Here is a 16,287-nt window from a genome sequence, read left to right on the forward strand (position 1 = left end):
GGTGAGGGACAAATTCCCCTTCTCTTTATTTAATAGTTTAATTTCTTGTATGGGTTGAGCCTTACAGCGACAAAGTGAATTAGGTCTCTCGATTACTGCCCTGAAAATGGAATTCTCAATACAAGACCTAGTATTAATTTACTATAAAGATGCCCCTGTTTAATGGCAAAAACATGCTCTGGAAACCACGGATTAACAGAATGATACTCCTCACAGTCAACTGCACCCTTAGCCCACTCTTTTTTTGCATTAAGTCTGGGTGTGGAAACTGCGTGATAAGATCCTCATAACATCCCATGTAACAATCAAGTGATCTTCCAGCGAATGGATTCCAAATATTGAACGGACAGCGTTTTCAGCAATCCAGTGGCAAAAACCCTTAGATGCGAATTAAAGATGACCTCTTACTATTTTACCAGGTGGGAGGTCTCCTTTGGAAATTCGTATTGACAACACATTTCCTTTTACATTTCAAAACCTGCTTAAGAGGCCCTGAAAAACTATAACTGAGCAAAGACTTGAAGACCATCCCAATCTTTCCTGCCATGGCTTGTACATAGTCTCAACTGGTTAAGACAGATCACCCTGAATCCTCCCCTCTAAAGTGGCGAAAAAGCTGTATCTGAATCTCTGGACGTTCCCATTGATCCAGCAAAACACATCAACTATCAGACGCCTCACTACAACAATATGTTTTTTGATATTTAACCAGACTAATGAATAGACTTCAGATGTATTATATTTATAGATTATTCCCATGAAATTACAAGCCACTAAGGCACACTTCGCAAAATTATGAAAAATATTAGCTTGACCCGTTTTATTAATCGTGTTTACTTTTACACTTTAATCTGCAGAGTGTTGCTGTTCAGATGTAACTAGGTTTCATAAATGAGGCGGCCCGTTATATTTTTTCACATTCTCTCCACAATAAAGGGTTAAAACCCCATGAATTCAGCGAGATCCAACTTCATTTCCATATTAGTTTTGCATCAAAAACCCTATACACAGCCCTTGTTTCCTTCATACCTTGCTAGAACAGCTCCCTAGCAACACGCCTCTATACTATTAGATCCCAGAGAGAGGTGTGGCAGCATAGAGGACAACTCCCTGCACTTGGAAGACCTGGCCGAGTCTGATAAAATCAATGGATGCTAAATTCACATCAAAAATTGAAAACAGTGCTTAGAGAACCTTTAGAATGCAGTAAGCACTATTAAAACGCCCAAAACCTTCGTTCTTCTCCATAGATCTTGGTTAACCTCCTATGGACCTGTCTGCTTCATGTTCTACCATATACCTATCTGTGGCCATGTACACACAACATTCTTTGATTCTGTAGCAGAAGAAGTCAACAAATTGGACTGAGGACGTACAGACCCAAAACGAATTTCATGGCAGGTGTTACCGTGTTCGGCCTAAATCCCTCTTAGTAATCTCTTATATGGCCGTGAAGTCTAGGGACAGTAGTCTTTCAAATGCACGCCTTTTCTCAGACCTCCATTTCCGCCCGGCGAATCGTGCCGTAAGCACTGCTCTCGCGCGGTATCAATGGGGCTAGGGCAAGGTGTAATCATGACTTTTAAGTGGCATCTGACCATTTATCCACTCCAAAAGCTTTGTTGATTTGTCTTTTCCACAACAGGCCAACTCTAACTTGAAAGTTACTCATTATAATGTAATACTCAAAATGCTACCCTTCACTTCTAAGAATGGAAACACTGCTGGTTTACAAGATAGTAATGCTACATTTTCTACAACGTCGCCTGTCTAATCCCCCAACCACAGGTGCTTCAAAAACGTAAAATAAATGGAACACAGAATTGTGGCAAAGAAAACCTGATCACGGTACACCTAGGGTTAAATTGATGGACCCCACGCGATAAGGTGGGCTTTAACCTGAGCGTTGCTAATGGCACAGACAAATTCATACTTTTAACGAGATCAGATTGTAATCACACGGTTAAACACCATCAATAATAAAATATCCGTACATTTTAAAAGGTGTATAGATTCTAATACTGGGGAGTTACATCTAAGTACATGCGTTAGTTTTTTTTAAGTAATGTAAATATATATTTTATGTCATCTGCATATACCAATCCAGCCTTTCATTGCGGCTTGCTCTGTATCTCCAGTTTTGTTTCTGGAGCAATCCTCACAGTGGCATGTGCAATAAATACATATATATGAACAATGATTACCTTCAGGCACTGGGGTGATGCAGTTCACCTTGAGGTGCATGTTAGCTATAGGCACAGCACATATATCCTTCCCCAATCTCTGTACAGGAGGTAGAATGAATGTGATTTCATATTTGTGCAATATCTTCAGAAACCCCACCTGAAAAACAAAGGCATTATAAAAGTAATTAAAGATGCAGACGCAGAAGCCGGGCAGTTGATAGCACTAAACAGTTACAAACAAAGTTTAAAAACATCGGAATTTACAAATAAAAGCAGAAAACAACAAAGCACGAACTAAGGAAGTAACACATGGATATTCTCAGCAGAGTCGAGATTGTTTTCAATGCCAGATTTTCAGGATACAAAGAGCAGGCAGATTAAAAAGAACAAAAAACAAATATCCGCTGAGAGAAAGGAACGCCTGGGTAAATCAGTGTTCCATTGTTTGCAGTGTGTCCACGCGTGGGCTATATTTAAATGGTATTGTTCAGGGGGTGCGGCTATTGTCCTGTACACATGCAGGTGTCGCTACACAATAGGAACCAATCATTCAAGAGCCGGCTCTACATGGAGTCCAATGGTGCCGGCTCTGCATCCAGGTTCAAGGTGGGCACTTCCCACTGCCACAGTGCTGCGCTCTTAATTGCCTTTTATTGATAAACAATCACAAAGATGGACTTTCCTGCTCCGCGGGGCGTCCACGCTTATTTTAGACCTGCTATAGCTAGCCGCACTTTTAGGTCTGGCCTAGAGACCGCTTTTTTTTTGCTGTATACAAACCTTATATAATCAATATGTAATAACTAAAAATAACACTTAAATTAATAATAATTTGTAAAAGTCTTTGATCAGCGCCCTTCTGTCATTGCTTCATTTGAGTGTCATTCATACGTTGGATCAGCTCACCCCCGCAATCTCTGGAAAGACCCTACACACCAAGCGCACCTTGTCCTGCAACCAAACAGGAATGACAACTAATCAAACGTTTGCAGTGGGTTTTCCTACTGACGTCCAAGCGCTATAGTTACAAATTAGTGGACTTTGGCCATTGTGATAAATTCACCCTGCAACAGAACACACAAAAACAAAAAATGGCAGAAGTCACACCTAAAATCTAGCCATACCAGCTTTTACTATTAGAAGATGAATACACCACTGACCACCTCAGCAGATACCACACGGATGACGCACATCCATGGGAGGTCAGCTGAATGTAAATGTCTCCACGATTAATTCAAGAAAAACTTCACTGGCGAGAATAAGAAACCGCGTACTGTGCTCTACGGACCTATATAGGAGCTGCTGGTCTGGAGTATGGCCGCCCCTAAAGAAACAATCCATTGAAACAAGACTCTTGTCCTTTTAGCCATGAGATAATACTTTGTCCTCAGCATATTGTAGACTTGATGATGGAGGTATTTGCTAAATGAACTCCACTACCATCATAGTAGCGTTGGTTTGGGCAAATGTTAGAACGCTTGCCTCCAAACTCATGAAATGCAGGTAGCCTCTCGGGAATCAATTCCCAATACAGGTTTTGAGTGACAGAAGAACAGGGCTCCATAGAAAAGGCCTTAAGCCAATGGCAAGAAGGAATGAATCCATGGAAGGATTGCTTTAAAGGGAAGGGACGAGTAAATGGGACGAAGGTCGGTGGTTGAGAGAACATCCACTGGACCAGCACCAAGACTCTCAAGGACACAGGAGTGAAATGTCTCTAGCCGCTACAAACACATATGGAAATAGCACCAGGTGGGGTTTGGAGGGTTAGAGGAGAGGAGCTTTTTGATAACAAAAAACATTTATCCCCAAATGGAGAAGCTAAAGGTTTCTGGGACCAAAAGAGGCCAAAAAAAGGGACTCTGAAGGATTCACACAAAATAAGTTTTAGACCAGCACATAGGTGTTGAGTTCGAAGACCTACAGATTTATATGTCCAAAGGCATGCAAGTATAGTACAAAGCTAGCATGAAAGTAGGGTCTGCAAGATGTCAGTAAAAATACATCTCAATATGCAAGTTCAACATTTGATCTAACCACCTGCAGCAGTGAATGGGGAAGAGTTCCTAAGGGTTTACAAAAGTGCATTAGCAGTGATTGTCAGATCACACACTTTAACACCACCAAACCTCAGCATGGCTCTAGCAAGGTTAGAGTCAGGATCACAGTGAAACCAGGAGTCCCATTGGAGGGTGCTCATCCACTGCCTGCTGCGGAACAAGGCCTTGTATCGATTTGCTGAAAACAGTTAAACTCCTCTATACTTCGCATTCACTGAAGAACCACAACCAGGTCTCTCTGTTTGAAAGTGCTCAAGAGCAGCAGTGAACTAAAAAAGTGGTAAATTTCCTACTCACACTCTTTTTTCAAAAAGACCCCTGCAAAACATCCTTGGATAATGTTGGAGAGTGCCGATATATTAACGTGCCAATGCCTTGGTCCTCAACAATGCATGCTGTCCCACAGACCACCCCCAAAACCCCTGCCCCTACACATTGGGGTGCCTGAGAACTCATGAACTAGCAGAGGAAAGGAGATGCTGACATTCTTGTACATTGCGTGCCTGAGAACTCATGAGTAAGGAGTGAAATGGAGAAGGTGCGTTCCATCCTCGGTGTCAAGTCAAGTCAAGTCAGAGAATTTGTATAGCGCACTACATACCCAGAGGGTCTCAAGGCGCTTAGACAGGGGAGGAGGTTTACTTGTCAAATATCCACGTTTTAAGTTGCTTTCTGAATGCTAGGTGGTTCTGGGTAAGGCGAAGGTAAGCGGGGAGTGAGTTCCATGTTTTAGCAGCCAGGTATGAGAAGGATCTGCCTCCCATGGTGGTCTTGTTGATGCGAGGTACAGTGGCGAGGGCTTGGCTGGAAGAACGTAGTTGGCGGGAGGGGGTGTAGAAGGACAGTCGTGAGTTGAGGCATTCTGGTCCAATGTCGTAGAGTGATTTGTGTGCGTGGGTTAGCAGTCGGAAAGTGATCCTCTTATTGACGGGTAGCCAGTGGAGGTCTTTAAGGTGACCAGAGATGTGTTCGTTGCGTGGGATATCTAATATGATCCTGGCTGAGGTGTTTTGGATTCGTTGGAGTTTCTTCTGGAGTTTAGCGGTAGTGCCTGCGTAGAGGGTGTTTCCGTAGTCCAGTCGGCTCGTGACCAGAGCATGGGTGACTGTTTTCCTTGTTTCGGTGGGGATCCAGCGAAATGTTTTTCTGAGCATGCGAAGAATGTTGAAGCAGGAAGAGGATACGGCGCTGACTTGTCTGTTCATTGAGAGTGAAGAATCCAGGAGGACGCCCAGGTTCCGTGCGTGGTCTGTCGGGATGGGTGCTTTTCCGAGGGCGTCCGGCCACCAGGAGTCGTCCCATGCAGAGGGGGATGTCCCTAAGATGAGGACTTCTGTTTTGTCTGAGTTAAGTTTCAGACGGCTTTGTTTCATCCATTCGGCAACTTCTTTCATTCCTTCGTGTAGGTTAGTTTTGGCGGTGCTGGGGTCATTGGTGAGAGAAAGGATTAGTTGAGTGTCATCCGCGTAAGAGATGATGTTGAGGTTGTGTTGGCGGGCGATGGCCGCGAGGGGGCTCATGTATACGTTGAAGAGGGTGGGGCTGAGTGAGGATCCTTGTGGTACGCCACAGATGACTTCCGTGGCCTCGGACTTGAATGGTGGGAGGCGGACTCTCTGGGTTCTTCCGGTGAGGAACGAGGTGATCCATTCAAGTGCTTTTCCTTGGATTCCGATGTTATTGAGGCGTTGTAAAAGGGTGCTGTGGCAGACTGTGTCGAATGCTGCAGAGAGGTCGAGGAGGATGAGGGCGACTGTGTCTCCATTGTCCAGTAGAGTTCGAATGTCGTCTGTTGCTGCGATGAGGGCGGTCTCAGTGCTGTGTTTTGCTCGGAAGCCAGATTGTGAGGAGTCGAGAGATTTGTTGGCTTCGAGGAAGGCGGTGAGCTGGTTGTTGACAGCTTTCTCGATGACTTTGGCCGGGAATGGAAGGAGCGAGATGGGGCGGTAATTTTTGAGTTCGGTGGGGTCCGCTGTGGGTTTTTTCAGAAGGGCGGTGAGTTCGGCGTGTTTCCAGTCTTCCGGGAAGGTGGCGGAGTTGAAGGAGCAGTTGATGACGTCTCGGAGGTGCGGTGCTATAATGGAGTCTGCTTTGTTGAAGATGTGGTGAGGACATGGGTCTGTGGGGGATCCTGAGTGGATGGAATTCATCAGGCGGATTGTGTCCTCAGTGGAGATTGGGTTCCAGTTGTTAAGGGTGTTCACGGGGGGAGAATGTTCAGCAAATGGTCGGGTGGGTTGGTCTCCGGGTTGGTTGTCGAAGCTGTTGTGGATGTCTGCAATCTTGTTGTGGAAGAATGAGGCTAGGGAGTCGCAGAGGGCTTGAGAGGGGGTGATGTCGTTGGAGTTGGCTGAGGGATTGGTAAATTCCTTGACGATGTTGAAAAGTTCTTTGCTGTTGTGGGCGTTGTTGTCAAGTCGATCCTTGAATGCTGTTTTCTTGGCCTTTCGGATTAGTTGGTGGTGAGTGCGGGTGGCGTTTTTGAAGGCGTCCTTGGTGCTAGTGGTTGGGTCTTTTTTCCAGGCCTTTTCAAGGGAGCGGCAGAGTTTCTTGGACTTCTTAAGATCATCGTTGAACCATGAGGCCTTCTTGCTGCCAGGTTTGCTTTGACGTTTTTTCAGTGGTGCTAAGGTGTCGGCGGTGTTGGATAACCATAGGGTGAGGTTGGCGGCGGCTTCGTTTGCGTTAGAAGAGTGGGCTGGGGTGTTTAGAAGGAGCGATGCGGAGATCTGGTCGGTGGTGATTTTGTTCCAGTTTCTTTGCAGAGTTGGTTGGAGGTGGTTGGTGGGTTTCGGTTTGTTGTAGGTGAAGTGAACGCAGCTGTGGTCAGTCCAGAGGAGATCCGTAGTGTGGCTGAAGGAGACATGATTGCTGGAGGTGAAGATGGGGTCGAGTGTGTGACCTGCGATGTGGGTGGGGGAAGTGACTAGTTGTTTAAGTCCGAGGTTGGCGAGGTTGTCTTAGAGGGTGGCGGTGTTGCGGTCGTTGATCTTTTCAAGGTGAAAGTTGAGGTCTCCCAGAAGGATGTAGTCTTTGGAGGGGAGCGCGTGTGGGGTGATGAAGTCCGTGATGTCTTCACTGAATTTTGCGCGGGGTCCTGGTGGTCTGTAGAGGAGGGTGCCTCTGAGAGTGGTCTTGGGGTCGATGTGGATCTGGAAGTGAAGGTGTTCGGAGTTGGCGAGGTTGGCGTCAGAGCTGGTTGAGATGCGGATGGATTTCTTATGGACGATAGCGATTCCTCCTCCTGTATGGTTGGTGCGGTCCTTGCGTGTGATCTTATAGTCTTCAGGGATGGCAATGGTGATGTCTGGGGCGGAGGAAGCGTTCATCCAAGTTTCTGTTAGGAAGGCGACGTCTGGAGAGATGGTGTCTAGTAGATTCCATAGGTCAATGGCGTGTCTGTGGACCGAGCGGGTGTTGAGGAGGATGCATTGTAGGTGGTTGGGGTCAGGAATCTGTGTTGTGGTCGTGGCGGAGATGTGGTCGGTGCCGATGAATTTGCAGGAGTAGCAGGAGAAAGGTCCATGGGTGTGTCCAGGAGCGGCTTGGACGCAGTTGGGGGCGCGACCGGGTTTAAGGGCTAGGAGGGTTGCGGCATCGTAGGTAATGCGGGAGGGCAGGGCGGCGCGAGGGGCAGGGGGTCTGGCGCTGGGCGCGGTCCAGGCGTAGACGGGCTTACCTTTGGCGCACCTTCGGCGCGGCTGGGGCGCGGACGCTGCGCGTGAACGCTGCGCGCGGGAACTCCTGACATATATGGATGGTGGAGGGGGAGGAGCGAGGGCGTCTCAGCTGGGAGGCGGGGCGGGCTCCAGAGGGCGACCACAACAACCAAAATGGCAGCGGAGGGGTCAGCGGAGCGGAGCGCTTGGGGCGAAATGCGCAGATACAGATAAAATAACTATAGCGCTTTTGAAATGCTATTTAGAAAAGCGGCAAGCAGGGCAGACTGCAGACAGATATAGATAAAATAACTATAGCGCTTTTGAAATGCAATTTAGAAAAGCGGCAAGCAGGGCAGACTGCAGAACAACAATAGAAGGCAGTTAAATGAGAAAAAGCGGAGCAACGATACCACTGTTCGCCAGGGAGGCAGGGGAGCGACCACTCAGCTTGGGAGCGAAGCGAGTCACAGCGCGTTTAGCTCACGGAGCGCTGTTTGTAGGCAGTGGGAGGGCGTCTCAGCTGGGAGGCGGGGCGGGCTCCAAAGGGCGACCACAACAACCAAAATGGCAGCGGAGGGGTCAGCGGAGCGGATCGCTTGGGGCGAAATGCGCAGATACAGATAAAATAACTATAGCGCTTTTGAAATGCAATTAAGAAAAGCGGCAAGCAGGGCAGACTGCAGACAGATATAGATAAAATAACTATAGCGCTTTTGAAATGCTATTTAGAAAAGCGGCAAGCAGGGCAGACTGCAGACAGATATAGATAAAATAACTATAGCGCTTTTGAAATGCAATTTAGAAAAGCGGCAAGCAGGGCAGACTGCAGAACAACAATAGGAGGCAGTTAAATGAGAAAAAGCGGAGCAACGATACCATTGTTCGCCAGGGAGGCAGGGGAGCGACCACTCAGCTTGGGAGCGAAGCGAGTCACAGCGCGTTTAGCTCACGGAGCGCTGTTTGTAGGCAGTGGGAGGGCGTCTCAGCTGGGAGGCGGGGCGGGCTCCAGAGGGCGACCACAACAACCAAAATGGCAGCGGAGGGGTCAGCGGAGCGGAGCGCTTGGGGCGAAATGCGCAGATACAGATAAAATAACTATAGCGCTTTTGAAATGCAATTAAGAAAAGCGGCAAGCAGGGCAGACTGCAGACAGATATAGATAAAATAACTATAGCGCTTTTGAAATGCTATTTAGAAAAGCGGCAAGCAGGGCAGACTGCAGACAGATATAGATAAAATAACTATAGCGCTTTTGAAATGCAATTTAGAAAAGAGCCACTTCATATTTTACCAACTCAGGAGCTTAAGGAAATATTAGCAAGTTGTCGTCATCGCATTAAAGTGTTTCTCAATCATCACAGTGAAATCAATTGCGACTGAGAGTCTACACTTGGTCAGATGTGATGGCTGATTTGCTTACCAGTATGTTTAGCCCCCCCCCCCCCCCCCCCCCCCTCACCACCCCATTATGTGCTTATCAACCCAATGGAGGCTATGTTAACCTGACAAAAAGACTACATTTCACATTTCTGGTGCTCTGGCCTTCTGTTATCTTTAAATCCTTACCTTCACCAAGAAGTTTCCATCATCGTCCTGAGTGACCATGACAACCGAGTCATGGAGCTTCTCTTCGAAGTGGACATGGTTATGGGCCTCCTCGGTTTGTGCTGAAGCAAAGCGAACCCCGCTCATTTTATGCTTCGTGTCTGTCAAAAGAAGAAAATAACACTCTTTCAATCAATATGTTAAGAGGAGATGGAAAACTCTACTTCAATCAATTTGCTAAAGGAAGATGGAAATAAACTCTCTTTCAATCAAAGTGTTAGTTTGATTTCTAGACCTTCAGAGCTGCACTTGTGCATGGTTTATTTGGCACCTTGATTATTTTCGAGCAAGTTTTCATCCAAGCTCTCCCGAACCATAGAATTCAATTTCATGTTTTAAACTAAAATTGAAAAGGACATTCTACTTACGAGCAGCGACCTCAAGGAACAAACGAAGACAAGAATTTAGATACTGAGGTCATCTACCAGAGATTCCCGTCTTAATTACATCTATGTTGTATGAAGCCTCGAGAAGATTGTGATGAAGTTCCATACATGACAAAATCTCACTTCAGATCCAGAATTCATGAAAAAAACATCAGGTCACAAGCCATCAAAGAATTGTGAGCAGACAAATTAGCCATGTTTTTAATCTCAATTGATGATCAGGTATGGCGCTTACAGGACCAGGGGTTTTCCAATTTGCTACCAGTGAAGCTGCTTTCATTAGAATTTGTAGATCAACAAGTAGTAGCGGTGATTTAGTGAATCGCTCCTCCACCACGGTATCCAACATCAAGTGCAGCAAAACCCCAAAGGATTTCGAATTCCTTTAACAGGCCGAGAGATTACTGGAAAATAATTTATACCAAGAGGTTTCTCTACAGAGTGTGATGCATCAGCTTGTAAGGTGTGGAGTGTGAAATAGAGGGAACACCCTAAAAGCAAGACAGCGCGCCCGGAGGTCTTCTAGGAAACAAGAGGCCAGGACTAGGTACACAAGTATCACTCTTTACTGTGAAAATATTCAGAAAATCCAAGATGAACCCCGCGCCCACAGTGCCACTGGTCTATGAGAGTCACTGCAAAGATGTCCAACTCTTGCTTACCCTTTTATACTACGTCAAGGCTGACCACTGCCAAGTAAAGTTCCATCCAGTAACTCCACCAAGTCAAGATTGCTAACCTACTATAGAGAGCTCTAGAGACCATCATGTTTCTTAGAATGGATAGATGAATACATAAAGATGGAGTGTGGATGTAAATGTAGGATTGCAAACGAAATCCGTGAACTCTGGTCTTTCTATCATTCTACAAAATACCTAACTTACAACTGCCCTTTAACTAACTGCAACTTTTTCCAACTCTCTCCAGGCAATGGCTGAAGGGGCTGGTGTTCTGATGCAAGGACAACACTGCAGCGATGATGCAAGCAGTTTAGTTTATGGTACCACTTTTCTGCCAACAGCTGCAGCTCCACCTAAGAGCTCTTCTCACAGCACAGCTGGAGGATTCCAAACATCTTTGCCAGCCTTGAGCACAGGGTCAGTCTTCAGTGCAAAGGCCACTTGCTTTGGTAGGATGGAGGAGATGTATTATGCAAGGTCCCTTAATAGTACTAACTATGTTGGTGCTAGTAAATCTCAATGGGTGTCATGAGCTGGATTTCTAGGCTAAGCAAAATCTTTTTATGACACAGAGATAAGGCCCGCTGCTTCCTATTACCTCCTTCAGATCAAGGCTTTAACAAGAATGGTAGTGGTCAGGAAGCAGGCTGAAGAAATACTCCGTATCTTGAGGGAAGGAACTTGGATTCCCTCCCCCAAAAATAGATATCCAGTGGCAAAGTGAGCAAGGGACTCACGTCTGAGCATACCCTGTCAATTTATGGCGAACAAAGCGATACAAAAGGGGGAGGTGATGGACGGAGCATCTGAATCAAACACTCACACCCAGTTAAGAGATCTGGGTTTAATGCCAGAAACCGGTCCTCGGAAGCTTGTTTCCGGTCCAGGGAAGGCATGGCTTGGCAGTTCGGGATGGACTGTTCCCATGAGGCACGGGGTCAGACTGATTTGCATATGGCCATGTCTGAACTGGGGTGGCAGAGTGGGCTAAAGAACGGTGATGGATGAAACCCAGATCTGTTGACTGGGTGTGAGTGTTTGATTGGTTCAGATGCTTCGTCCATCACCATCCCCTTTTGTACCGCATATTTGTATTTAAGCCTTACCAACCACAGTCTGAACACCACCTTAAAAGAAACTCACATGTAGAAGGAAAACGATTCCAGGTCTGAGAGCAAGCTGTAGCACCGCGTCGCAACACCAGACGAACCAACTGTTGGGGAAAATGATGGTTCTTTCAGATGAGGTGAGTGGAGCATCAGAGGACGCAAAGACAAACCACAGACATGCATTGTACTATTGATCGCAGTATGTGACCATGTTAGAAGACAAGGAAGAACTCTCCAATAGAGCCAAGACCCCAACAGCAGCACACAATTGCATCAGAAAACACAAGAATGTCCTGTGGCAGAGCAGCGCCCGGCTGTAACCAGTGACTGCCTCGGAAGGCACACAGATGCCCAATAGTACTATTGAGAACTGGTCTTGACAATGTGTTGGTGTTGTTAAAATCATTGCAAGATGGTCTTAACTCCAAATCCTATAACTACTGTACGATCAACTACCCAATAACCCTAACAAACCCTACTGCAACTTACAGACACAAGGTCCTGCATCAATGCCAACCTAAAAGGAAATCTACACAAACAGGGCAAACGACTTACAGAAACAAAAGTAATAATAATAATATTGATCGAGAAGGAACATAAACAAGGGTAAATTGGAAAGGAACTTAAAGGAAATACGGCAGTGGTTTATTTCACAGCGAGCGCAAAGATTACTTCGATGAGGGGGTTAGTAACCAAAGTTATAAAAAGAAAATGTCTGAGATGATTTGATCATCCTCACCCTCTCGGCTGCCCTCAATATAGTCGACCACCACATTAAAGACTGCGTGGAGTCTTTTGAAAATTTGTTAGAACATGCCCTTAAGTGATTCAAACGCTTTCTTCCAAATGACAGCCAAAGAGGCACTCAAATCTGATACTCCCAACCACCAACGTTACATGACTAATTCACCCAACCCTTCCTCTTCTGTCATCAAGAACTACCTTAAGCCACTCAGGAACCTTCTTTTTTGCATTTTTTTATAGCGTGAACTCGACCCGAAGGTATCAGAGCACTTTACATGCGCACCAGTTGTATTACAGACGGACATATTCATGTTTTAAACACAGGGAGATTACGTGATTTGGCCAGAATCACAGGATGTTTGAGCCTTCTGCCATACTCAAACCTGGTTCCCCAGCTTCAAGGGTGGCCGACCTCGCAGTTAAGCCACACCCTCTCATTCATCTTCTCAGAGCTCCTAACCTTACCATCCACTCGTAGACTGGTAACATGCAAATCCACCACATCTACACGGGAAACCAGGGACGCTTCACTAGAATGCCTCAAAATGTATGAACTTGGCATTTGTAAAGCACAATAACCACCTCAGCGCTAACAGCACTGAAACGAAAGAAAAAAATGGTCCTTTTAGAATATAAACACTTAAGATTGAGCGAAGAGCCATGTTTTTAGAAGCTTTCTAAAATTATCAAGGTAGGCAGCTTGCCTTAGAGTGAGCGGAAGAAGGTTCCATGCCTTTCCCCCGAGAACATATATGGATCTGCCCCCTCCCAGTTTGTAACCTGAACTTCGGGATAGCTAGAAGATTATTACTGGCAGATCTCAACGTTCTTGGTGGGTGGTAGGAAACAGTACGATCAGGGAGGCATTTGGAACCAGCTTGTTAATAGGCCCTGTACACAATAGTTAAAACTTTAAAAAGAATCATTTTTCCAACTGGTAACCAATGGAGCTCCTGTAAAACCCCTGTGATGGAGCTTTATAGCTGAAATATCAGTCTTGCTTCAGCACTCTGTACCACCTAGAACTCTATAACTTCTGGAGAAGATAATCAAGCAGACCCAAGAGGAGACTATTGCAATAATTGCGCCTTGAGGTGATCAGGGCATGAACTGACTTCCTTGCTTAAAAAGGTAGAAAGTCGACAAACTTTTTTCAGGACTTATTCACAAAAAAAATACCCATGCCACCGTATTTACACAGGCATAAAAAGACAAAACATTATCAAACTTGACTCCCAAGCTTTTCACCACCTCAAAATGAAGGGAGCCATCATGATCGTCTGGCCACTAACCCGAGATAGAGAACTGGTTGTTCTTCCCAAAAGGTAAAAGTTCTGTTTTATCGGTGTTGCACTTTAAGAAATGTTCAATCATCCATTTAATAGCTGTAAACCTGTAACTGCAACCTGCTTGGGACAAAGTAGGCTACATCTCTTCTGATTCACAATGCAGCAAACTAGGTCTACGGCTGACCCGCTGTCTGAACATCTGAAAGCCCTATCCCCACCCTACCACATTTTTAAACACAATTACTATCAAAAGCAAGATCAGGAACAAGGAGGTAATGTGGGCCCTGGGCAGAGCCTCAACTCACAAATGGTAGTGACCGCAAACTTGATGGACCAACAGACAAGGAAGGACATCTTCTTGATCCTGTTTTCAGCAATCTTTGTAATATGCTTGTACTGAAATCACTTCCAGTTGTATGGTCGCATCATTACTTGATACTGATTATTGTGGCAGGTCAGTCAATTAGCTGTCCTCCAAAACAGACCATAGCTGGGCCAAGCCAGACTCCATGGAATGGGAGACATTAATGGTAACTCCAGACCTGAATTAGGAGATAATATCCTTACTGCAACACTAAAATTCATGTATTTGATGAAGGCCTCTTTAGACCAGACCATTCCATTTAGAAACCATATCAGTACAATAGGATAGACGTTCTCCATAGTTTAATACTCACTTACTGGAGCTGAAAAAGAATTGTAAAAGGTTAGAGAGGTAATGGACAAAAGCCTTATGACTCCAAGAGTAAACTGGCTCACAAGAAGGGTGTAAAAAAAAAAGTTCCATTCCGAGTGTCCAGTCTACTTACTCTGCATCCAAAATAGACAAGACTTCAAATTCAGCCAGAAAACTGTTTTACATGGTTAAATCCTTAACAGATCCCTCATCTAGTAGTTCTGCACCATCACCTTCGGTGGCCCGTTGCAATGATTTGGCGAACTTCTCTCTTTTTCTTTTTAAGTTTACAAACATACACCTATCACTTTCTGAGAAGTTGAAGTATTCACAGTTACTTATTTTGCCTTGAGACATAGGCTTCTCAGGGTGTCCCTTTCATCTTTCCCCCTACTAGTGCAGAAGATCTATTGGCTTTAATCAATGTTTAACCAATGTGGTTAAATCAGGCTCACCGCTAGACCAGCTGCTCTATTGTTTTGAAGCAGGGGTGAAAGTAATCTATCCAGTATCGCGAGAGTTGCTTGATCTTTCTTTAAGGAGTGGAGTAGTTCCATCTCCTTGGAAACAGGCAGTGGTAAAACCACATAAAAAAAACCCACAATGGATCCATTGTTAGTTGAAAATTACAGACCAATTTCCTAACACTCGTGCGGTGGGAAGATGGTGGGGGAACATTTCAATTAGCACTTATCATAATTCTTGGAAACCAATGAGATCTTGCACCCTACATAAACAGGTTTTAGACCGGAACACAGCACTGGGACAACACTACTTGCAGGAGCTCAAAATTATCTGTGATTAAGGGGGCTCAGCAGCAGCTATATTACGAGATCTAAGTAAGGCGTTTGATTCCGTATCCCACCCAGTCCTGATACAGAGACTTGGATGTGTGGGTGGGAGTCATCTTGCTCTAAACTGGCTCACATCATTTCTTGAGGACAGGAGATCTCAGGTTTTTGACAAACCATGCGACTCTGAGACATGTTCCATGAAATGTGGAGCGTCTCAGGGCTCCCAACGGAGCCCGACTGTTTAATCTTTATGTGCGCACTCTGTCCGGGATCGTACAAGCTTATAGTCTTACAATAGTTACCTATACTGATGACACCTAAATAGTAATGCCGTACTCCAGAGAACCACTCAACAGCGTATCAACTTGGACCTGCTTGAAAGAAGTAAGGCCTCGGATGGATAATTGCTGCCTCAAATTTAATGATGAGAAAACCAAAGTCATGGTAGTTGGCAATGTCTTTAACAGCGGACCTTTAGTCGGTTGGCCAGAATCTCTAGGAATTCCTCCACCCCTAACACTTTGATAAAACAAACCTTGGTATTTGGTTGGACTGCAAATTTTCTTTTGAGACTCAAGCTAGCAAGGTTGCAGCGAAGTGTTGAGCATGGCATGCCAAAAATGCTTAGACTAATACTAGACCTCCTATATTTTTCTTCTTGAAGGTTAATTGTGCATGCTCTTGTCCGGTCACGTCTTTCTATGGAAATTCCCTTAATCTTGGTTGTCCACTATACATAATCAAAAGATTACAGGTAGTGCAAAATGCTGCTGCCCGCCTCGTAATAAAGGTTCCTAGGCATCACTCAGTCTCGAGTTTGTTGACCTCATTACATTGGCTACCAATAAAACAAAGGTTTCAATTTAAGCCCTTTGTATTGCTCAAAGGGTTTACTACTAAAAGAGTTATTAACTGATACAGTCTTTGTTGCAGCCCAATTTTCCGGCAAGAGCCTTGAGGTCCACACATTCACAGTTCCAAAAGACGAGAAGGGGAGGTCGCTCCTTCTCCTATCTGACCCTTTAACTTTTCTTACCAATCAGGATACGCAAAATTGAAAATGAACTAAACTTCAGGAAGATGTTGAAGGCATGGT

The 16,287-nt window shown here is 45.2% G+C and overlaps 1 protein-coding gene across 4 annotated transcripts in view; it reads right to left on the reverse strand.

Annotated features, from left to right (window-relative positions):
- ADISSP (adipose secreted signaling protein) overlaps nt 1-16,287 on the reverse strand; it is a 360,219-nt gene that overhangs the window by 129,531 nt on the left and 214,401 nt on the right. For all 4 annotated transcript variants that reach the window (XR_015309257.1, XR_015309258.1, XM_086960133.1 and 1 more), the window contains exons 4-5: nt 9,475-9,614; nt 2,205-2,343 (exon numbers count right to left, since the gene is read on the reverse strand). Coding sequence is in view for 2 of the 4 variants with exons in the window: in XM_086960133.1 (XP_086816259.1) it covers nt 2,205-2,343; nt 9,475-9,614 (279 nt within the window). In the remaining 2 variants the exon portion in view is untranslated. The remainder of the gene's footprint in view (nt 1-2,204; nt 2,344-9,474; nt 9,615-16,287) is intronic.

Source organism: Lissotriton vulgaris, chromosome 3_1 (assembly GCF_964263255.1).
Source record: "Lissotriton vulgaris chromosome 3_1, aLisVul1.2, whole genome shotgun sequence".
Classification (NCBI taxonomy): Eukaryota; Metazoa; Chordata; class Amphibia; order Caudata; family Salamandridae; genus Lissotriton; species Lissotriton vulgaris.